Raw genomic sequence first — 24,046 nt, 5'->3', positions numbered from 1 at the left:
GTTGAGTTGCCCTGTTATTGGTGGAAGACTACAGCATCACGGCTACTAAATCATAGACTGGTGTAAAGTACATATACACATATAGTGGTGGGAATTTTTTCAAGGTTTGTGGCATGCACAGGAAATCTCATGGCAGTTGTGCATGAGGTCATAGCTCTTAGTGGTGCAGAGGTATCTATCTGAAACACATGTTCAGGTAAAGAAAATATTAACTTTCAAAATTATTGAAAAGTAATAGGGAACTTTTTTATATTTCATTACAGTTTTTCTCTATGTGTATAGAAAACATATTTCTTACAGTTCAATGTTCTTGTACTGCACATGAATATTTCAGCACTATGTAATTTTTGTTATGTTAATGTTCGAAAATCTAAAGTATTTTACATACATCTCAAATCTATCTCAGGTAATAACATTTCATTTATTCATATATTTTCAGCAACATAGTTTGTATTTTTTATTGCCAGTATTGTTATTATTCCTTAATAGGAGTCTCCTCTTTATTGCCAGTATTGTTATTACTCCTTAATAGGAGTCTCCTCTTTATTGCCAGTATTATTATTACTCCTTAATAGGAGTCTGATTTCCCAGATTATGAACACAGGTTTTGTTGTTGTTTTTTTTATCTGAATTGCCTAGTTTCATACACAAAACTTTACAATAGTTCAGTGTATGAAACTAGGTTCAAACAGTAACCTTGTAGTTGATAGTAGAATAATTAAATAAGGTTTTTTTGTGCCTTTTACAAGTATTTAAAAGTCACAAGTGAATTCCAAGTTAGAAATATTTAAGTTATGCAAGGTATGTTTTAGAATTAAGAATCTCACTTGAAATAAGCTTGACAAATGAAATCCTTGAAAACTGTATGTTTACTAGATTAATCTGGCATGGATTTAGATCTTAAGAATTTCTCTGCTGTGTCTAAACTGTTATTATGTACTAGACACATATTTTTGTTGTACTGGCACACATATGTTAAATTTTCATACCTGGGATTATTACAAGTAATTATATTTGAATTTTACTATAATGATTTTTTATATAATATGAATTCATGATTTTTCTTGTAGTATTGTTTATTTTATTTTTTTACAAATGTTATATTATTATGTAATATATTCTCCCAGAAGAATTGCTGAACTTCTGCAGTGATAATGACAATTAAGATAACCTACAAAAAACTTCCTATAAATACTCTGCCATAGGTTATAATTTTGTTCTTTTCATTGATGAACTGTTTTTACATTCATGTGAAAATAAACAATTTTTTTAAAATAATATTTTCAAAGTGTTAATTGTTTAGATTAAACTTACTACTTAGATGCATTTCAACATAGCTTTGCTCATACATTAGTACCACTTGGTTATTTATCTATGTTGCTGTAATTAAAAAAAACAACAGATTTCAAACCTACACTGCTGCAAATCTTTATTTTACAAAATATGTACATTGTGCATATTAAAAATTGTTATTTCAACAGATATTTTAAATGTTTTACTACTTTTCTTAAATTTGTAATTCTATCCAAGCTTTTGAAATGTACATAAAGCTGCATGAAACTATTTGTACACATGCAGGTAACACTGTAAGCATAAGAATTTTGGGACTGGATAAAGTTCTTGTAAATACTTTGTGTTTCTGTGTGTCTCAGTAAAAGTATGTGTAATTTAGAATTGCAATATCCTCCAACATGGGACAACTTTTATTAAAAAAAAATTAAGTGAATATAAACAACAACAAAAATATGGGTGTATGTCACAATATTAACACAATTGTAAATATTTCATGTACAGAAAGTGCATAAAACTTGATTACAATCATTGTGTAAGCAAATAGAATTAGACAAGTTAACATAAAAATTACCAGTCAGACTTTACATAGATATTAATGTGTTTTTTTTTAAATACAAACATAAAACGTTAAACTATAATATCTGTTTTCTTAAAAGAAACAAATACATCCATAAAATTCTGTAGGAAGTGTTTATGTCATCAATATAAATCTTAGCATTTCAAGTTATTTTAATTTTCATAGATTTCATATGTTGAAGGAATATGAAGCTATGTTAACTTTCTCTATAAACACATGAGATTGTTGTTTCAAAGATTTTATTTTAGTAAAGTTTCTCAAAAGTTACACAGCTATTTCACTTAACTATTGTATATTAGTATATTTTATATCATCATTACAATTAATTATTCTGCCTTTATACATAACTCTTACATGCATTAATTCAGAAACTGAACATGTGCTACCAATTAGTTGATTATGATATTATTTTTAATATATATATGATTTATAGTGTGAAGGGAAACATTTGATGAAACGTTACAATGTTATTGGTACCACAAAATAAATATTTCCTTATCAAATTAGGTAATGTAAAAATAAAACAGGTTTTATAAAACAAATAAAAAATTGGGAAACAAAAAAGCTAAGGTGTATAATACAATAGAACTTTGGAAATTCTTCATTTTTTTACGATTAAGTAAACTTATTTAATATGTCACTGAAAATATTAAACTTCTTCCATCATTTGATTTTCTTAACTTTCCTGATACAGATTGCCAAATAAACAGAATGACTATTCTTCAAAACTATAATTCTTTCTTACATTATGGTTTCTTAGGTGCTATGATCCCTTCAAGTTGAGCCTGAAATGATAAAGCCATTGAATATGTGTTAATAGTAAAATTCTTTACTTAAGGAAAAAACAACAACAAAGGATCATTTATATTTATAATTCCAATTCCACATATGTATATCTAATGTTATAAAATATTTCTGTATATACAGTTTTATGTGAATGATCTATTTTTAATTCAACAGTATTTATTACATTGCCAATGTGTGGAACTTGGAACTTTGTTTATTGATCTGTTATTTGAAATACCAAAATCATATTTATTACACCACACTATTACAATATAATATGCTAAATTATTATGTAACATTTATGTACAAATATACGAGGGCTGTTCAAAAAATACGCGGACTGACGTCATAAAACAAAAAGTACTTTATTTAAAAGTTACAGGTCTGGGACCCCTTCAAAGTACTCTCCTCCCCAACGTACACACTTATCCCAACGGTGTTTCCACTTGTTGAAACAGTCCTGGTACGCTTCTTTTGTAATGTCCTCCAGCTCCTTCGTCGCATTTGCCTTAATCTCGGGAATCATCTCAAATCTTCTTCCTTTCAAGGGTCTTTTGAGTTTGGGAACAAGAAAAAATCGCAAGGAGCAAGGTCAGGTGAGTAGGGGGGGTGGGGAAGAACAGTGATCGAGTGTTTGGCCAAAAACTCACAAGTTCTGAGGCACAAATTTCGCAGCAACGCGGTGCATCTTCAATTTTTCGGTCAAAATCTTGTAACAAGATCCAACTGATATCCCACACTCTTCAGCAAGCTCCCTGACAGTCAGACGTCGATTTGCCTGCACCAGGGTGTTGATTTTGTCGACGTGTGGGTCGTCAGTTGACGTGGAAGGACGTCCAGGACGCTCATCATCTTCAATGGACTGTCGACCATCCTTGAAACGTTCATGCTACTTGAAACATGCCGTACGCTTCTAAGCAACATCACCGTAAGCCGTGTTAAGCATAGCAAAAGTTTCAGTCACAGATTTTCCAAGTTTAACACAAAATTTCACAGCAATTCGTTGCTCCTTCAGGTCATTCATTCTAAAATCCGCCAAACGAAAAAATCGCACTTCACTTAAAACCGCGTAGCTAATACACAAATGAAGATATCTGCAATCGGGAAATGGCGTCATAATCAGCTGATCTGTGCGAACCTAGCGACACCAAGCGGGTTCCCTTGGAACCAATTGGAGCCGCGCAATTCAAACAGTCCGCGTATTTTTTTGAACAGACCTCGTATATATATATATTTTAATGCAGTACATTTGCAAAATTTGGGGTTAGTAGTTGTGTGATCATAACCATTAAAGGCAGCTGCATGGATGCTAAGCTTAAGACAAAAAAGTGTTTTTATTCACAAAACAGTACATTGACTAGTTTGTAACAGTGTAATGAACCATTAAATTATACAAAATTTGTATTATGATGTACAGTTCTTAGGTTTAAATGTAACTTGTATCTTTTACAAATATTTACAAGCTGATAACAGTTTATTACAAACCTTTTCATAAAGTAGATTATCTATTTAACACAACATGCTATAAAACATATTATCCAACCTTATTATAGTTAATTCTTAAGTTTACCATGCCATATATAAGATGGTACTGGTTTCTTGTACAATCTGGTATGTTAATTACAACTATGTATATGTAAATAGAAAGGAACACTTTCAAAGTCCTGTATCTTTACCTTTAGCTGTTGATTTGCTCTTTTTAAAAATAATATTTCTTCTGAATGTTTCTTTTCTTCCAGCTGTCTTTGTTCAACAGAACGTTTTTCTGCCAGCTCAGATTTTTTTTTTAGTTCAGCTAATTGTTTAGAAAGTTCTAGTTTTTCTGCTTGAAGTCTCTCCACCTATTGAAAGTTTAGTACTAACTTAAGTATTTCAAGCACTGACTGAAAAAATGGAAATTGTTTGGAGTTAAAAAACAAGTAAAAATAAATACACATCACAGAACTGAATGACCATTTTAAGTACATGTAGAAACAAGTATTCTCTGAAAAATAAAAACAATAAGCACATTATAGTAGCTATTATTTATTTGTCGAGATGAGACAATGAAAAACAAAACAGGATATAAAATATATGTTTATCATTAGAGAATAATTAGTTTGAACATAATACTTACAGTTCCTTCTGTTTCTTGTTTTCCTTGCTCTGCTTGTAAAGCTTTCCTTACCCCAAAAGCAATGCTGCTCTCGTACAAGGTCTGATAGGCTGCCATTGTCATTCTGATCTCATCTCTCACTCGTAGAAGCAGTAGTCCCCTTTCAGCACAATTTATGGTAACTTGTCTAATTAACTCATCTAGAAGGTTTACAGCCATATATAACAGCACAAAAGTTAGAAGGAAAAAAAAGTCTTAAAATACTGAGTAATATTAAAATCATGATAATTATACAGTTGTTTGTAGAGTATTCACTAAACTCTTGTTATAAAATAATCTAGATGTTCTTGATAATGAGAAACCCAATTGAAATACAATTCTCATTCCTAAGACGTGTCCATCAACAGTCACATTCAAACACTCTCTCTTTCTTAACCTGAAGATAACGTAGGAAGGTTGAAACATTGTTCTCTCCTTATAAGTAAAAGTGTTAATACCCATACAAGCCATTTTGAAATATACTCTTCCAAAAAAGAAACGCTAAAGGCAAAATTTGAGACAAATTGTTAACAAGTTTATTCCGGGTAGTTCTGTATGACATGTGTGAAACTTTGCACATTCACTGCTGAACATCCAAAGTCTGCAAAGGCAAGTCCACGCTCACTAGTTGAAGTTTAACGTCACTCAACGTCAATAACGAGTATGCCCCCCGTGAGCATCAATAACTGCTTGGCATCTCCTGCCCATGGAAGTGATGAGATGACGAATCACATCCTGTAGAATGGCTGTCCACTCAGCCTGCAAAGCTGCTGCAAGCTGAGGTAGAGTCTGCAGCTGAGGTTGTTGCCATCGCAGACGTCGGTCCAACTCGTCCCAAAGATGTTCGATGTGGTTTAAATCTGGTGATCTGGAGGGCCAGGGAAGAATGTTGATGTTGTGGTGTCTCAAAAGACAGTGGTGAGTCGGGCTGTGTGAAGACGGGCGTTGTCATGTTGAAAAACGTTGTTGACGTTCACCATGACGGGTTGCACATGGGGCCTAAGAATCTCGTCGACGATTGTGTACGGTCTGATCGGAAATCCTACGCAGCCCTGGTATGGTTGAGGCAGTAGACGTCGCAGTGGTGGTCCTATCCCGAAGGTGACGTAACCGGATGTAGCAATTTTGTGCGGGTGTGGTCACACGAGATCTGCCAAATCGTTGACAGTCACGAGTTGATCCATGTTGTTGGTGACGATTCCATAGCCTTGTGATGGTGCTTGGGTGGACATTCACAGCTCTGGCAACATCTGATCGAGATTCGCCTGCTTCCAAGCAACCAATGGTGTTGTTGTGTTGTGCTTCAGTCAGTCTTGGCGTAACTGTATTGCGTGTCGGTGGCTTAACACTGAGCTATGGAAACCGAGAACCCGTCACTTTTATAGGGATTTTGCACATGTTGCACTTGCAGAACATGCAGATCTCTCAAACAAATTTATTGGACACGAATGCGTTTTGGCGAAAAATCCGTTGTTTTCCTCCGTTTTCAAAGTGCACAACTTTTATTGTCATTGTGGTCTGAAAATCAGTGCCTTAACACGTGTAACATCACATACTCCGAGCTTGTAATGTTATTACATATATTTCTCTTTAAAATAAAAAAAATATCCCTTTTGCGTTTCTTTTTTTGAAGAGTATATAATCCAGATGTTGTATTTGCTTACTGGACATTTCTATTCTAAATCTGGTCAAATGCATTACAGATCTGTAATGTAACTGATATATCTAGCCATATATAATCAAGAATGAGATGAAGATTTGCTAGATATGGTTGCACTAATTACAGATTATGAAAGTGTCTGGAAAACATGACCATATTTTCCTATATCTAGAATATACTTAACTGACTTGATCACATGCATTTCAAATCTTTATGAGTTTCCAGGGTATAAAGAACTTATTATACATAGTTTTCAACTTTGATGTGCACATGCATTTATATATTTCTTTATGGGATTTGAAAAAGGTCAATTCCAGCTTTTAAAGACATACACTCTTACATATCTGGCAAAATGGAATATTTAAAATATTGTATAAACTTAATTCTAGAAATAATCTGACTACTGAAAATATGGACAATAAATGTTTTAAATGAAAAAAGTAGAATCTTTCATGAAATGAACTACTCCATACTACAAACATTATGTCTTATGATTGGGGACTTAGTTTCTTATTTCCTAGATTAGTGAATTAAATCTAACTTCAAAGACAAATTATTTTATCTTTTGAGTTTTTTACTATAAAAGAAGAAACAATGGTCATTTGTTGCATTACCTGATCTTTTCAAAGTTGAAATTTATACAACAATGTAAGTAAAGATGTGTAAATAAAGTACTAGTCCACAACTTATCATTAGAACAGTTTCATATCACTATTAAATAAACTAAAATATATCATGCTTGTGAAAAATATGTTTTACCCTTCTCTGTTGAATTATACAGTTAATTGCTTTATATAGTTAAGTTTCAGAACTGCTGATATGAACAAGCAACCATGAAAATTAGATAGTTTTTAATATGAAATTAGAAAATTTCTTAAACAAGTATATTTGTAAATGCTTATGTTGATGCTACTAGTTTTGATTAATCTCACTGTTGAACAAATGTTTTCTGTACTGTAGATGTAGATTTGCTTGTGTTATTTTGTGCATTACTTGGATATGAAACTTTTATGACCAGTACTATTTCAGAGAGTTTCAATAAGAGTTGCTTCTATGGCACACTAAAAGTTTTGTTTCTCATGCCTTTTAATACTTTTTTGTCTTACATATCTTAAAAAACCTTGTTATATCATTGAAATGGTTTTATTTACACTATCTATCTTCTCATGATCCAACTCTAGCAATCATCAAAGTTGCCATGAATCTGACTGATGTAAAAAAAAATCAAACTAAAGAAATAGGATTTGTAAAACTACTCCAAGAAACGCAGTACAGGTCAGGGATGGAAAAACATATGCAAATGAAGTACTGGAATAAGTAAAATACAGCTGGTCCTTTAATACTTTTTAAACTAAGTCAGCAGTATTTTAGTCTGAGTGGTATACATGAGATGCTGCCACAATGTTGAAAAACAAGATGGAGTTTTTATCAAGAGTTAAGTCTTTTTAAATGAATATTGAAGTTAATATGATATGCAGATTAATATATTCTAGTTGGTGGTATGATTATTCATGTTTATTATATTTTAGAATACTTAACACTGTGAAAATATTAGTAAAATTGTACATATACGACCCTCAGTGGTACAGCGCTATGTCTGTGGACTTACAATGCTAGAAACAGAGTTTTGATACTCATGGTAGGCAGAACACAGATGATCAGGTGGTTAGGGTGCTCAACTCACAATCTGAGGGTTGCAGGTTCAAATTTCCATCACACAAAACATGTTCACCCTATCAGCAGTGGAGTCATTATAATTTGATGGTCAATCACACTATTAATTGGTAAAAGAGTAGCCTAAGAATTTGGAGTGTATGATGATGACTAGCTGCCTTCCTTCTAGTCTTACACTGCTAAATTAGGGATGATTAGTGCAGATAACCCTCATGTTGCTTTGTGAAAAATTCAAACAAACAAATGTACATATACTGTCTACAACAACTAACTGTATATCGTCTAAAAGTTTTAATATATTGAAAGATTATTTACTTAGAATAACAATGGATTTAATGACATTTCTTTAAACTAATAAAAAACTTTTAAATACATATATTTATGCACACACACATTCTTTGTATTATTACTATATATAACAAATAAAATGCTTAATTAAACACTTATTTTAGGATTAATTTATTTTGTAAACAAAGATTACTTCCACATAGACATGTAACATTAACTTCTTGTATGATACATAATGTAGGATTGAACATACTGACTTATGAAATAAAAATGTTTAGAGCTGGTATATTACCAAAAAATATAATGTCTGAAAGAAATGGAAAGCAGTTAAATTATTTTTAGTTTACATAAATAGAATTTGTAAACATATTGTATGTCTGCATTAACATTTTCAATTATATTTCATGTTACTCTTCAGGAAACAAGAAAATGTGTGTAGATCAATTTCAAAGTAAGGCTTACAATTCTTTTAACTTTATAAACTGTGGAGTACACTGACTATCTTAGAAAGTTCCTTCTCTATAAACTCAAACTTTTTTGTAAGCTAAAGTTACAAAGAAAATGTTTACTCATCTTCAGCTTCTAACTGACGTTCTCATTTTTAGAAATTCAATTAATAATATAATTACAAACAAAATATACTATTGCCAATAAAAAATATTCACACTTCCTATACACTAAAATGTTGATTATCAGAAAAATAGCATTGTTACCAAAGCATTGATCATATAGTTCCCTTCTAATTGGACATATCCCAGTTTCTCGAGCTTGTCTTTGCTGTAACTTCATATCTAACTGTTCTTGAATATTAAGAACATCAAGACGTGTGGCAGGAGTGCTAGAAACATGTTGAATCCATAACTGCCCATTTTCTTCCCATTCTCTGCCAGGAAGATTAGGTAATTCAGTTTTAAAAACAGAAAATATTTTAAAACTGTTTACTAATATAGCAAGTAAAGTACATAATGTGTAATCTGCTGGACCCAGATAGTACTAGATACAGTTACAAAAGTGCTTAATGTGCAGTGTTTCACACAAAAAATTGTAACACCTTGTTAACATTATTAATACAGTATTTCTACATAATCTATAACAATAATAGTATTAAACAATACATAAGTACACTAATTTAAATATGAATCACAGTAAATACACTAATAATTGAAGCTTACTGACAGGAAAAAAGCACAAACAAAGCCACAGCAGTGTCACTAAGTTGTTATAAGAGCATTCACAAAACAAAGGTGTCAGATAACAGTTTAAAGCTTCTAATTTATCTTGAAACCAGTGTAAAAGGGTTTACTTTGAAAGAATGTTTCTGATATTGATATGCAATTTCTATTCTTGTTTAAATCAAAGCACTATTTTTATATCCCATCTTTAGAAAAACTATTTTATTCCAATAAAGATTCAATATCCAGTTAATTGCCAATTAATGTAACAAACTACAGAGTACAATGTTATTTTTCAAGATAATAGCATTTTTATTTGTAACTTTTAAAAATGATGTTTCTAGTTAAGTAAGGCATTCCAAAATTAACGTACATGATTATAAACTCATCAAGATACATATGCAAATCAACATGAACATAAAGTTACATTTTGTTAAAAAAAACATTATTATTATTCCCTCAAACAGATATTTTGCAAACTATAAAAATAATTACAAATCCACAGTACTACAGTCTGTGTCAAATAAATTATCTTTACATTAAATAAGAAAATGATATATGCAACTTGTACAAGAGAAATATCATGGGAGTTTATATTTTCATTAACTGAGTACAGCAGAGCATTGATTATCCAAACCCATTGAGATCAAGAATGGTCTGGATAATAAAAAATCCAGATAATTGGATATTATTTTAAAAAATCATTTCTTGAACATACATTTTACAATATTTCTCTTATAGTTTTTTAGCAGATTGATATATTTTTAACTTGCTCACAATGTCTACTTTATCACACGAAAGAACCACTCTTTTGCATTTTTTAGACATTTTTACTCCAACAAAAAGCAACTTTGATAAAAAAATAAAATTTTTTTAATATTTCAGGTAACAAAAAGTACATTCATGCTCAGTAACGCTATTGTTACAACTAATGGTTCTATAGGAAGACCAACCTTTTGCTATGAAGTTGTCCAAGAATGTTGGGACAAGTTTAATATTTGTTTAGTTACTATTAATGGAAACATTATTCTTATATTTTATCAGTGCTGTAACCTAAAAAAAAATTATTGCATGTTAAACAGTAGCTACCCTCATAAGAATCAATTCTGTGAGAACAACACTCAAACAGATATATCTTTTAGAGTGTAGTGTGTCTATATACATGTGCGTGTGTGTTTTGTTTTGGCTTTTAAAAAAATTATGGTAATATTATATATATATATATATGTGTGTGTAGTGTCCATCACTGCACGTTTTTCAGTCACAAAGAGGGATAATAATCTTTGATACTTCTACACCATGACATAAGTAATGAGTCTAAAAGCCCCATTATAATAACTCTAAACATGGTTTATAGAAATGCCAGGTGTGAAAAGATCTAAAAATGTTACAAAGAATGGCTCTGGCATAATGACAAACTCAACTCAAAACCGCACTGCAGTATACAACATTTTTGTAAGTACACAAATATTTTACCTGTTTCACTTAAAAGGTAAAACAATAAATATTTATGAGATACTAGAATGTTTTAGGTGTAAAGTTGTCTATCTAGAAATTAAGTTCATGGTACCTAAGTTCATTAGGGCAGGTTGTTTTACCCTGTTTCAGAATATATCAGTATAAGGAGAAACAACAGTTTTGTTTAGAGCAAAGCCACATTGGGTTATCTACTGTGCCCATTGTGGGGAATCAAACCATAAGTTTTACTGTTTAAGTCCATTAACTAACCACTGTTCCACTGGCATACAAAAAAAACGTATAAACTACATCCATTTTTTGTCTGTTTTCCTAATATGCCCAACTGACCTCGGGGGAAGTATTGAGTCAAGAATTTCTTCATATAGTGCACTGTTTTTCTGTTTGAAAGCTGGAAGCTTTTCCGATTTACTTATCACACTTTCTGTTTGTGATTGTGGCAATAGTTGAACAGATTTTTTCTGTAAAACAGCAAAAGAACGTAGAATTCATAATGTAGAATTTTTATTGCAATAAAAATATCTGAGGGAAATTTCAAATTGAACAATCATGTACTTCTTACTGCAAAAAATAAATATTTTATAAAGTATATGTGTATATTCTTATAAAATTCTTACTTTCTTTTCCAGATAATACTAATTTGATAGAACATTATATACATCTACAATAATTTGCTTGCATATAAAATTAGAATACTTAAATTTCCTCGATTTTTATTATAAAACAAAATTACCTCATGAACACTTGTGAGATGATAAAATTGAAATATTTAAGTTTCACAGGATTTTATAACAGGAGAGATTTTATTAAAGTTTTAAAAAAATTATCATACGAGAAAATGAAGTAATTTAATTAAATAAAGTTTATTTTGATAGAATTAGTTCCAGTCAGTCTAATTACAATTTAAAAAGTTATGAACTATTTTTTTCTGATGTAAAATTTTTGCAATAAAATATATTTATGTCTCTCAAAGATGGGTGTGCAATGACAGCAATTAGCAACCCAATAGCTTGCAATCTTAAAATTACTTATGCTTAAAATAGTTATTTTGAACTTTGGCAAGCATAAGAATGTAGTTATGTCATTGAAAATATTTCTACATAATTAAATGGTATATTTGTTAGTTGATGGAAAAATGAATTCCTAAAATTATTCCACAAGCTTAGCTTTAGCATTAAACTGTTTGTTCTTAATAGTATACTTTAATAACCTTTAGTCCTCAACAGGTATCATTAAAATGACTAACAAGAGAATGAGTAGCTTATATGTTACAACTGCCAACAGCAGATTATTTCAGGCTTTAAATGTTTACCTAAACCTAAATGTCATTTTTATGTTATTATTATAAAATGAAAAACAGTACAGTTTAGTTAATTTATATCGTTGAATTAGAAGCCAAAGCTTTACTGTAGCATTCCCCTACCAGTATATCTGAACAGTTTACACATTACAGTTATGCACAGTCAATGGCCTGTCAAATACAATTTATTTACAAACCTTTGATGACCTCTTTACTGAATTGTGTATGACAAGTATAGGGTTGTCGTACTTTACTAAAGATGAATTGGATGGAATTATGTTTTGTTGTTGTGCCATTGAAGGGAAAAACAGTTAAAAACAATCCAATGTAATACTTAGGCTTTGAATCAATCTATACACTATTGAATAATAGTGCTCGAGATTTGGCGTCACTAGTTACCATAGTAACTGATTACACACCTTTCATTAGGTGACCAAATTTATATTTATCTTAAAATTTTAAATACGAAACAGAAAAACTAATAGATATCATACATAATATATAAGCATACATAGTAATTAAATGTTGAATCACTTATCCACATAAAATACATGTTCGTATAAAGATGACAATAAAGAAAAGTAACAATTAAGGATTCTGGAGATTTTAACGTTTTAGATGAAAAAGAAGCTACTCTTAAGGCCTTAAATTTGGATGTAGCTAAAATCTAGCTATAGCAGAATTATATATATATATATATTATTATTAATTTTTAATACAATATATGACATATCGATACTAGAATTAACCTTTCATGATTTTCCTCGTATTTTTATATATTGATATGTTTCATTAAATTGACTGATATTTTAAACGTCCAAACAAATTTATAAATTATAATAAGTATATATTTCTATATTATTCTACTATTTTGTAGTACAAACTGGACAAAATATACATTCAAGTGCTTTTAATATTATATATATTTGTGTGTGTTGAAAGGAAGTTTCTTTTATCCCCTAATAGTATTAACACGTGTTATTATATTTGTGTTATAAAATATATTTTCTAAATACGCTGACACTCTTGAAAAACATATGATGTGAATATTTTTTTATTTTCTCTTTTTATTTATGATAAGAACTCAAACATCAGTAGGCTTAGATTTATCTGTTAAAAAGTAAGCTATAGTAAAATAATTATTTTTTTTCTGGTGACAATTTCACTGAAAGTGCTGTGTAATCCATGTTCATAATTTTGAAACTTATGAGGGCGCTACCATCGAGATTTCTGCTATATATATTTCATCAGTACAACGAGACAGTCTTTTTATGACAATGGATGGTGAGTAGATGTGAATTGTGAGTTTATTTGAATCTCGTGTAATCTTTAAAGTTTTTTGTTTGAAATGAATAGCGTATGTATTTTGCAGTGTGAATTTTTACAGTGTTCTATGAGGAACCTTTATTTTGTGCAGTCGTACGTTTTATTTGCAAGTAAGATAAGTTCAAGATTGGCATGCCTGTTCTGGTGTAGATCTATATTTTCGAGTTATTGTCTATTTTCTATGTAACTTCAACTTAACAGTCTTAACTGTGAGTATGCTTCACAAATGAGGATTACTCTGGTTTAATTTAAAAGGATTATCACACTTAAAATTGATATTGTGAGAGGTATTAATTTAATTTCGTTGCAAGATAATAAATCCGAAATATGACTTAAGAGGAAGTACGAACCGACTAATGTTTTCCCTCTAATAATGATACTGTGTGATGTACAGCATTTTTAAACTTTGTATTGCTGGTTAACACTAACCTGCTACTCATGCTATCCGGGGAACATTTGTTATATTTAAATTTCATCAAAGGTTTAACGTTTGGAAACAACTTGAAATGTTGGAATGGGTTGTATTAAAATGTATAAATTTCAGTTTTCAGGTTCAGATAGTTTGCAAAGAACTAATATATCCGAGACAGCGTGGTACAAAGAGATCACATTGAATGTAGATTGCTTAAAATCTTTGTTCTCTTTACATTAGGGTTATTTTATTCAATTAAGATTTCCTTTATTTTGTATTCGTTGATTTTTGGGTTTTTGCTTAAAGTTATTTTGATACTACTATAATTAAGTTTCACTATTCAGTGATGTTAAACTTATTTGTTTTAACCCTTTTGCTGTGCACTTTTGCATGTATTTAAATAAACGTATCCATTCATGATGAGAAACCCACTGTTCTGTACGTTAAAGCTTTGATATTTATACCAAACATTTTGAAAATGCATACTTGTATCCATTGACGGTAAAATTTGGATTTATCCCAAAGCTACTGTAGGCTTCTCTTGAAACTTGTGTACTGGTCTAAAGATCTAAGAGAATATAGAGCAGAGAAGCTAATTAAGTATGCAGGGTTGATAAAGGCATTTAAAGAAAATGGTTGTAATTTTGCCAGGATGCAACCCAGAATTAAGTTTGAGGATGAAGTAGGTACATTGCTAGGGCTAAATGATAGGCTTAGATTAGTATGTAAGGATAAGCAGACAGATTGGCTGAACTTCTGGGACTAGTTAAGTGGAAGAAAGCTTTAGTGTGTTCTTTTAGCAGAGCCACATCAGGCTATCTGTTGAGTCCACTAAGGGGAATCAAACCCCTGATTTTAGCATTGTAAATCTGTAAGCTCACTGCTGTGCCAACAGGAGACGAGAAATCTTTAGATGGTTGATTTACATTTAAATGAGCTAGGTGCTGGGTTGTTTACTAAGGCTATTAACTCAAATGTATTGAGAAGTAGGACTAAACATTGGTGAGGGCCAGAAAAACTAATGTAAAGCTACAATTTTAAGAAATAAGAACAAGGGTAGTATTAAATGATTTTGATGTAATGAGAGTAACTGCAACATGGTTATAAGTGATTATGAGAGTTTTTAAATGTAGGTTATAAATATTGGAAAGTTTAAGAAATGACTCTTTGACCAGTTAATATTTCCACAAGGATTTTAAAAGGTTAGATTGAATGCAAGTCACCACTATTTTGTCAATCTTTGAATAGTAGGTAGGTACTAAAGGATTGGAAGTTAATGTAACTCCTCTTTCCAAGAATTGTCCCAGTAATTATAGGCCTGTTAATCTTGTTAGTTGTGGGAAGAGTTTTAGCAGTAATTTAACAAAGTATAGATTTTATAAGTAAATGGTTTTGATAAGGGAAAATCTTCAGTCTTGTCTTTCTTTGAAAGGTATGTGCATATGTACAAGGTGGTCTGTAAGCCCCTACCCATCCATATGTTATGTTATATTGAATTACGTATGTATTATATAAATGTTTCCTTTTTTTTCAGGACAAAAAGGACATGGGAGTTGAAAGAATGGTGACCCACATTTGTGAATAAACTAAGTGATGTTGATAGAGAAAATAAGAAACTGGCATGTGATGAATTACTGCAAATCTTCAATATGATCCATTCTTGAGGAAAGGTGCTCATGGACGAGTGCACAATTTACCATTTTAGTGAAGCACAAAGTGTTTACTTCTGGACAAAGAATCTTCATTATGAAGAAATTGAATACAATGCATGTCATGTGGGCAGCACTTAATGTGCATGTTATTGAACCATACTGCATATCTAAACATGTTACAACAATGGTTTAATATCTAAACTCTGAACTTGGAATCAGAGGAGGTTTTGGTTTCAACAAGATGGAGCTCTGTCTCATCATGTCCTTACTGTGCAAGATTATCTTAATGACACTTTTTTCCAGACAAATGGATAGGTTGTGGTTCTGTAACATCCCTGGCACCCATGAAACTGCCTGCAAGAAGTCGATTTGATTGACAACATGTGTTAATTCTCTTTGGGTATACATAAAGGGCATTGTGTGTAAACATTATAATACTAATGAGTTGAAGGCAGCTGTTATCATGGCATTTGGAACAAGAACCCCTCCAATGTTGAGGAAAATGCATCTCAGAATGTGGTGTTGCATAATATGCATCAAGAATGAGGGACACCACACATACTGGATACATAGAAATATGGATGGGTAGGGACTTATGGGCCACCCTGTAGATAAAGGCATGGAACTAGATTTTGTGCATTTTGCTTTTTAGAGTGCTTGCCATTGTCACATGAAAGATTGTAACAAGTAAAATAGGTGTGGAGAATAAGGTAGCAAATTGGATGCAAGAAAGCAGGGGGTTGTCACAGGTATTGTATTTGCAGATATGGTCTTTTGGTGTTGCCAAATACTGGTAATATTAATTTTCAATTTTGTAAAACATTCCTTGGTCTTACAGTAGGAGTTGAATAGCCAGATAACTTGATGTCTAGTTGTCTCAACCATTCTAATATTTAAAAAAGCTACTGTATTCTTTTGATCAAAGTTTTCAAGATTAGGTTGTCTGTTGATTTTTGTTATTCAGCAATGTGCATTAAATATCTATAATTTGTATTCTTTTTTACAAGGTTGGTCCAGCAACACCACAATAGTATCTTACTGAAAACATGTTTGAAATGTATTTAGGATGTTTTAGAGATTATATAAACAGATTTTTGGGAAGAATAGCTTTTGTAATTATAACAATTTGCACAGACTGGTAAGGAAATGCTGTCACATTTTGTGAAAGTATTTCTCTAAAAGCTCTTGTGCAAAATACTTCCTGTTCCAATAATTAGTGCAAAAACTGGTACCTAGACCATTGCAGAAAGGGTCAAGTAGTCTTGGAAATATTGGCTCTTTTGATGATGTACTTCAGTCTCACCAGTTTCATCAAATCATTGCCTAATAGTAACTATGAAATATGTAAATTATATAAATTGATCTTAAAAGTTTTTACCTCCTGAGGGTAAATTTGCTGTAATGTTCATAATTAAAGTTGATAGGTTTACTTATTAACCAACATTTGGATTAAGCTAGACTAGCATCAAGCTGGCCAGGCTGTCCTTGTGGTTCTGGAGCTGTCTAAACAATGGCAGTCTATTCCCAGCCACAGTGTTGGAAATCATCCCTGTCCCAAATCTTAGGGATAGAAACCTAGTATATTCCATCAGCTTCACAGAGCCTATACTAGGCTAAGACTGTGGAGAAAGACCATACCAGGTACAGCCATCTTTTAAGCTGCTACATTCCAATGTTTTGCTCCATTGGAATACTGGCTGAAAATTTATTGTAAAATTTGTTTATAAAATTACATACGATAAACAATAATCCTTATATCTAAAGTCTTGTAAAGAGTACATAAAGCTTTTACTAGTTTTCCTTGACATATTTAGTATCATTACTTGTGGGTAATCATCAGTGGATTGTTTTATGTACCCATATTTTACATTAAGCTACTGGTTTGAATAAGTTACCTAGTCAATGTTTAATTTAGTAATATGTGATTCTGCCTTAGGCTTTACTGTATTTCATCAGCTTCACAGAGCCCTCTACTGGGCTAAGACTTGGAGGTACTATACCAGGTATAGCTATTAATATAACCAATATTTGTACATCCCTAATTTTAACTTCATTTTTGCATAATGTAATTAAGTTTAGTAACTAAATTTAAGTTACTGTTTATTATATAATTATCAATGTCAGTTTGGTATTAAAACAATTTCTGTAATCAAATGAAGTTTACTGAAATTGAAGTTCTTCACTTAATTTTTTATACAGTTTAGATATAACCACTAAATTTAATGTTCAATCTGTCTTTCTGATATCACTTGAAATGCATGCCATGCTTTTGTGTTCAAGCTATTTTACAATAGTAATAAGTGTTCTTGGTCACATTTATAACCAGTAGACTAATCCACTGTATGACAATCTTGTTTCTATCTTATTGGAAAATGCAATTTGATAGAGCATGCTTAATAAAGCCACTGTTCTAGCATTACCATATTTTATTGGTTATCTAAACATTGTTTACACCTGACATTTTTGGTGATGTATATTTGAAAACAGGTATTTGGGAGATGGATACTTTTCTAAAGTATGTGAAGTGTACAATAGTTTTGTGGTTACAATGGTGATACTGACAGTCTATATTTAAATTCTAATTATACTAAGGTTAATATTTGATTATGTGGCACAATTATATTGAATTGAACAATTAGTGTTAAACAAGCTAGGGGAAAGACTTTTAAAATGGTCCATAACTTTGTGTTAATGGATGTATTGTGTAGTTATAGCAAAAAAATACCCACAGGGAAAATGGGTGTTCTCAACATTGCCAAGTGATATCAGTTTTACAGTTTCATTGGTAGTTTTCAATTTCTCTACATTTATACAATTTTCAGATTTAAAATTGTAATTTCTTGTCTGTTGCTAAGACAAGTGGGTGTTTAAGAGTTATTGAAGTTGTAAAATTTATTGGAGTTTCCAAACAATAAAGTACTTAGTTTTCTGAAATGCAATTGCTGGCCAGAAAAATATGGTAAGTAACTTTTGTAATTATTGGAAGCTGCTGTTATTACATTTGACACATTTCTTGCAGAATGAATCCATTGAAGAGCAGTTATCCTGTACAGGTGATACTGATCCTGTTAAACTACATTGTATCCATGCTTGGAAAGGATGTACAGCTAAGGTGCTCATAAAATTTATTTTTTTAAATTAAGTGTTAAGTTTTTTACATTTCCTGAATTTATAAAATAGTTCTTGCATCTTCATCAAAGTTAGTTACAATCTTGGGTTGATTTAATGATGACATTACCTGTCTAAAGTCTGCTTGTTGCAACATGCCAGAGCCAGAAATGGTTGAACCCACTGGTGTGGACAGCAGACTTTGTAGAAAAGTTGCCTTGTGCTGTCTGAAGCAAACCCTCTGTACCATTATCTTGACATATTGTAACTTTAGGATTTTTAAGTTTTGGAACTAAACTTACTTTGCTAGTTGTAATATTGTATTTTGAATATCAACCTTGTCATTTGTACTAAAAATTTTATTCTTCCAATGCATGTGTGATAAATATAAACTGTGACTCCTAGATTAAAATAACCCAAGTTAAATCTTTTGTTGTGAATTTCATTGGTTTAGTTTTATTCTTACTACCTAAAACAGTGTTAAGGCTACATGAAATTTATAATGCTAACATGCTAATTTTACTAAAGTGTGTAATATTTTCCTCCTAGGGATTGATCATAATTAGCTGTTTAGCAACTGACTCAATTTGTTACCTCAGTTTAAGTATGGTAAGTTACCCTGTTGGGTTTCATGAGCTTATTGTGTAACTAATTCCACACTCTTCCCATATTAATGTCTATTATTTGAACTAAGAGTAGCTTCCTAAAAATCAAATTAAGATGGAGTTAAAGATGATTCATTTTAAAATTAATATCTGTTTTGTCTTAAAGTGTATGCCATCAGTTACTTCCTCAGGTACAAATGTGAAATAAATCTAATTTGAACAAATGCTGTGCTTAACATTGCACATTACACTAATCAGTACTTTTAATGTATAATACTAAAGTTTCAATTAGTCTAAAGTAAATATAATATTCATATTATCCAACATTTGGATTAAGCTAGGCTAGCATCATGCTGGCCAGGCTGTCCTCGTGGCCCTGGAGCTGTCTAAACAATGGCAGTCTATTCCCTTCCACAGTGTTGAAAATCATCCCTGTCCTTAAGCTTCTGGATAGAAACCTGGTATATTCCATCAGCTTCACAGAGCTTATACTAGGCTGAGACTGTGGAGAAAGACCATACCAGGTACAGTCATCCTTAAGCAGCTGTTTTTATTCTGTCAGAATATTGACAAATGATTGTATTTCACTGAAACATTATTGTGAAACTTCCTAAAATAATTACATACAATAAACAAAATCCATGTTGTATCTAATTTTATGTCCTGTAAAGAATGCACAGCTTTTAACTAGTTTTCCTTTATTTATAGTATCATTAAGTATTTGTGGGTTTATGGATTACCAGTTTATGTACTCATATTTTACATTGAGCTACTGGTTTGAATAAGCTAACTAAATTGCTTAAACACAGTTGATGTATTAATGTTTTAGTAATACATGGGAGAAATGTATAGTAGCAGTTGTACATTTTGCTAGTCTAATAGTCTGTCTTTGTAATAGGGTCAAGAGAAACTGTCTTGGAACTGCAAGTCTCGTTGCATCTAATTTTCAAGGTACTTTTTAAAATTTCCACTTAACTTATTTGCCTTCAGATCTTAACCAACTACTTTAAGATCTTCTATAGATATGAAATGCATGTCTTGTACACCAGATTTCTGCATGTTTGAGATTAATGACTACTATGTAAACCAACATTTGGATTAAGCTAGGCTAGCATCAAGCTGGCCAGGCTGTCCTTGTGGTCCTGGAGCTGTTTGAACAATGGCAGTCTATTCCCAGCCACAGTGTTGGAAATCATCCCTGTCCCAAATCTTAGGGATAGAAACCTAGTATATTCCATCAGCTTCACAGAGCCTATACTAGGCTAAGACTGTGGAGAAAGACCATACCAGGTACAGCCATCCTTTAACCCTTATGGTGCTGAATGTATGTCTGATACTTCAACTAATTACAGTATCAGTACTAAAAGTGTATCTGCAATAATTCAACAAGTCCCTGAAATATTCAGTGGTTGTACTCAATACTATATATGTTAAATTCAGTACATAATAACAGAAATAAAGGAAAGTTGTCTGCAGTTGCCAAATGTGCCAAAAGGGTTAAGCAGCTACATCTTAATGTTCCATTGGAGTACTGACAAGTGATCATATTCCATTGAAACTCTTATTGTAAAACTTGTTCATAAAATTGCATACAAAACTGTTGTAAAGAGTGCATAAAGCTTTTGCTAGTTTTCCTTGACATTTTTAGTATTTATGGGTAATCTTCATTGGATTACCAATTTATGTACCCATAGTTTATGTTGAGCTACTGGTTGAATAAGAATGTATTAATGATTTGGTAATACATGAGAGTATGTATAGTGGCAATTGTACATTTTGGAAGTCTAATAGTTTGTTTTTGTAATAGGGTTGAGACGCTACCTTGGACCTGCAAGTCTTGCATCTAAACTTCAAGGTACTTTTAGTACTTCCATTTATTTGCCTTCAGTCAATTGCTTTTGAGATCTTGTATAGATATGAAAAGAATGTTTTGTACAACAGATTTTTGCTTGATTAGTATTGGAGATTAATGGCTTTGGTACTATAAACTAACATCTTGTCCTTGGGATGTCTGAACAATGGCAGTCTATTCCTGGTCCAGTGTTGGAAATAATCCCTGTCCTAAGGCTTGTGGATAGAAAGTTGGTATATTCTATCAGCTTTAGTGTCTTTACTGGGCTAAAAAGATGGTGGAGAGAGACCATGCCAGGTACAGCTGTTATTAAACACTTAAATTTTTGTGGCATGTCTTATAATAAAGTTTAAGGTAAGACTGGACATGGACAGGTCAGACATATTTCAACTTGCTGTAATGCCTATGGGACTGACCTCAGCCATTTGTATCCCTTATAGTTTAATATGAAGTCTTCACAAATTTAGTACACTTTTTTTAATGAAGTATCTGAACATTTAGTGTTTTTAACTAGTAAGAGTGCAAAGTGATTTTCATCTTAAGATTGAAAATGTCTTCAATCTCATTTCATTTGTGTAACCTCCTTAAAACCCCTTGAATAAAGAACTTTTTCAGTGAATATTACATTTGTTACTTGATTCTTTATATAGGAAATGTCAAATATAATAATTGTAAAATGAGCAGCTGTCCTTTTTTCATTGTTAATCAAGAAGCTTCAAAGTATTCCTTGAGTTTCATCTGGTGAACATGTTCAGTTTTTCTTTTACTGTTAACCCACAATAAATATGCTTAAATTATTGCTTGTCATTACTTTTATACAGTTAATACAATACCATTGAGAGCAACAACACAAGTGCAAGCTAAGCAATAGTGTGTAATGGGTATGTTTCATAGGTGTTTGCTGACAATGCATTACAACCACCACCATTAATGCTAAAATCAATACATTTAGCATCTTATGTGAAATAAATTCAAGCATGACTACAGATTATGAAAATGGCAAATGGATCTGAATAAAGCTATCTTCCCTGGAGAACTAAAAGTTCTGAATAACATACGAGCCCACCAGAATACAGGACAACTACATTGTCCCAGTTATCTTGAACAAATTAAACTTACCTTCATGGGAGTAGGATTAATACCATACCAAGTACTGAATTGGTGGACAGATCCTGTGTAGTCTGCACTAGATAAGTTTACATATCGATTTCTTAATGATATCTAACTCATTTAAAGTCACAGAAGAAAAATATAACATGAAATGCTTCTAAAAACTTGTAGAAATTAGTTGAAGCTCCACTACCCTCTCAGATTCTGCAAAACTTCACATTCAATGAATTTCTACTATAAACTTCATACTTATTAACCTTGTGCACCTTCTGTAGTACAATTTTTACATGGATTCTCATAACTAAATTGAAATTAGTTAATACTAAGTTCATGGGGAACATATGTAACAAGGAAATTAAAACATTTTCAAATTCCATGATGGTAATTGGATAGAAAAAGATTGGGACATCCAATTCTAGAGAAAAACTTGCAAATTAACAGAATAATATGAAATTGCAGTGTAGTATTACTTTCACACACACACATTTGAATGCACCATGATCAACCCCACAAATATTAAACTGATACAGGAACAAGTTCCTTTTATGATTCAAAAGTCAATTTAAATAAACTTCAATTCATTAAGAAGGAACAAGAATAAAGACTTCATATTTGTTCCTGGACCAGTCTTGCATACAAATTAAGAGGTATGACTTAATGAAAATTTTTCCTTAATCTTTTCCACTTAAATGCTCTGGTTTTGCTTTAACGATAGTGATACAAGTGTCAGTTGCAATGAGATACAACGAAGATAGTGAAGACATTTCAATATCTCACTACTTCCCACAAAATTTAAAATACCTATTTTCATAACCTAATTAATAAAAATTTACCTCAACTCTACCCTTTATTTGCTTTCAGTTCCACTGTACAAGAGGCAGAAGAGTTAGTGTTACTTAAATTGTAAATATTATACTTAAAGGTAAACTAGATTTTTCAGGGTGAATGGTAGACCATGTGGAGTGAAGTATAGCATGAATGGTGGGTAGAAGTGTAAAATGTGCTAAAAGAGCAGTTGCAAGTGTAGTCTGTCAAAATCTCAAGCTTTAATTTATCTTGGTGATCTTAACATTCTTTAGGAAAGGACCCAGCTTTATCAGAAGTTGCTTTGTGACCAGTCTGTTTCACTTTAAATGTGTGTTTTCTTAGAGCAAAGCCACATCAGGCTATCTGCTGAGTCCACCGAGGGGAATTGAACACCTGATTTTAGTGTTGTAAATCCAAAGACGACTGCTGTACTAGTGGGGGAGGGTACACTTTGAACGTACATTGTTTTGGGGGCAAAAAACAAGTACTTGTTTTCATTACTATTGACTGTACGTTTTGAACAAGCTTACCACAAATGTGCTTGCTTGCTTGTATGAATGGTTGAGTGCCTTAGTTACTCATTTAAACCACTCTGAGATTTAGCTATCTTGCTAGGTGCTGGAAATATTCAAGAAATACTAGGTTATTCAATTAGATACTTTATAGTTAAGTCTTGCTGTCCATTGTAGAGCTCTTATTAACACTGACTGGGGTTTGTATAGGATAAACGTTTTTACATTTTTCTCAAAATATTCTTTTAGTGTGTACAGACTTTATAGTCTGCTGCAAGGTTGTTGGTATCACTACATCTGGC

General features: G+C 31.7%; 2 protein-coding genes across 14 annotated transcripts; one reads left to right on the top strand and one right to left on the bottom strand.

The window, feature by feature from the left end:
• Positions 1-1,572: 1,572 nt before the first annotated feature.
• Dnali1 (Putative inner dynein arm light chain, axonemal Dnali1) lies at positions 1,573-12,782 on the bottom strand. Its single transcript, XM_076451211.1, has 6 exons — positions 12,558-12,782; positions 11,391-11,521; positions 9,126-9,295; positions 4,773-4,951; positions 4,333-4,497; positions 1,573-2,655 (listed from the first exon to the last, which is right to left on the bottom strand). Exons 1-6 carry the CDS (start codon positions 12,654-12,656, stop codon positions 2,617-2,619), a joined length of 783 nt encoding a protein of 260 aa, XP_076307326.1. The 5' UTR covers positions 12,657-12,782; the 3' UTR covers positions 1,573-2,616.
• A 761-nt stretch (positions 12,783-13,543) lies between these two features.
• LOC143223339 (uncharacterized) lies at positions 13,544-21,934 on the top strand. 13 transcript variants are annotated; one of them, XR_013012838.1, is made up of 7 exons: positions 13,544-13,661; positions 15,633-16,499; positions 18,770-18,862; positions 19,408-19,467; positions 19,805-19,987; positions 20,362-20,414; positions 21,271-21,934. XR_013012838.1 is itself a non-coding variant. In XM_076451212.1 (6 exons), the coding sequence occupies exons 2-5, from the start codon at positions 16,473-16,475 to the stop codon at positions 20,404-20,406; spliced, it is 225 nt and encodes a 74-aa protein (XP_076307327.1). In that variant the 5' UTR covers positions 13,643-13,661; positions 15,633-16,472; the 3' UTR covers positions 20,407-20,414; positions 21,271-21,934. The 13 variants fall into 13 exon arrangements, 2 of the variants coding, with proteins under 2 accessions (XP_076307328.1, XP_076307327.1); XR_013012847.1 differs by having other exon boundaries at positions 13,575-13,661; positions 19,801-19,987; XR_013012840.1 differs by having other exon boundaries at positions 13,623-13,644.
• Positions 21,935-24,046: the final 2,112 nt, after the last annotated feature.

The sequence above is a fragment of the Tachypleus tridentatus genome, chromosome 8 (genome assembly GCF_004210375.1).
Source record: "Tachypleus tridentatus isolate NWPU-2018 chromosome 8, ASM421037v1, whole genome shotgun sequence".
Classification (NCBI taxonomy): Eukaryota; Metazoa; Arthropoda; class Merostomata; order Xiphosura; family Limulidae; genus Tachypleus; species Tachypleus tridentatus.
This window is presented reverse-complemented; position numbering and strand designations above follow the sequence as displayed.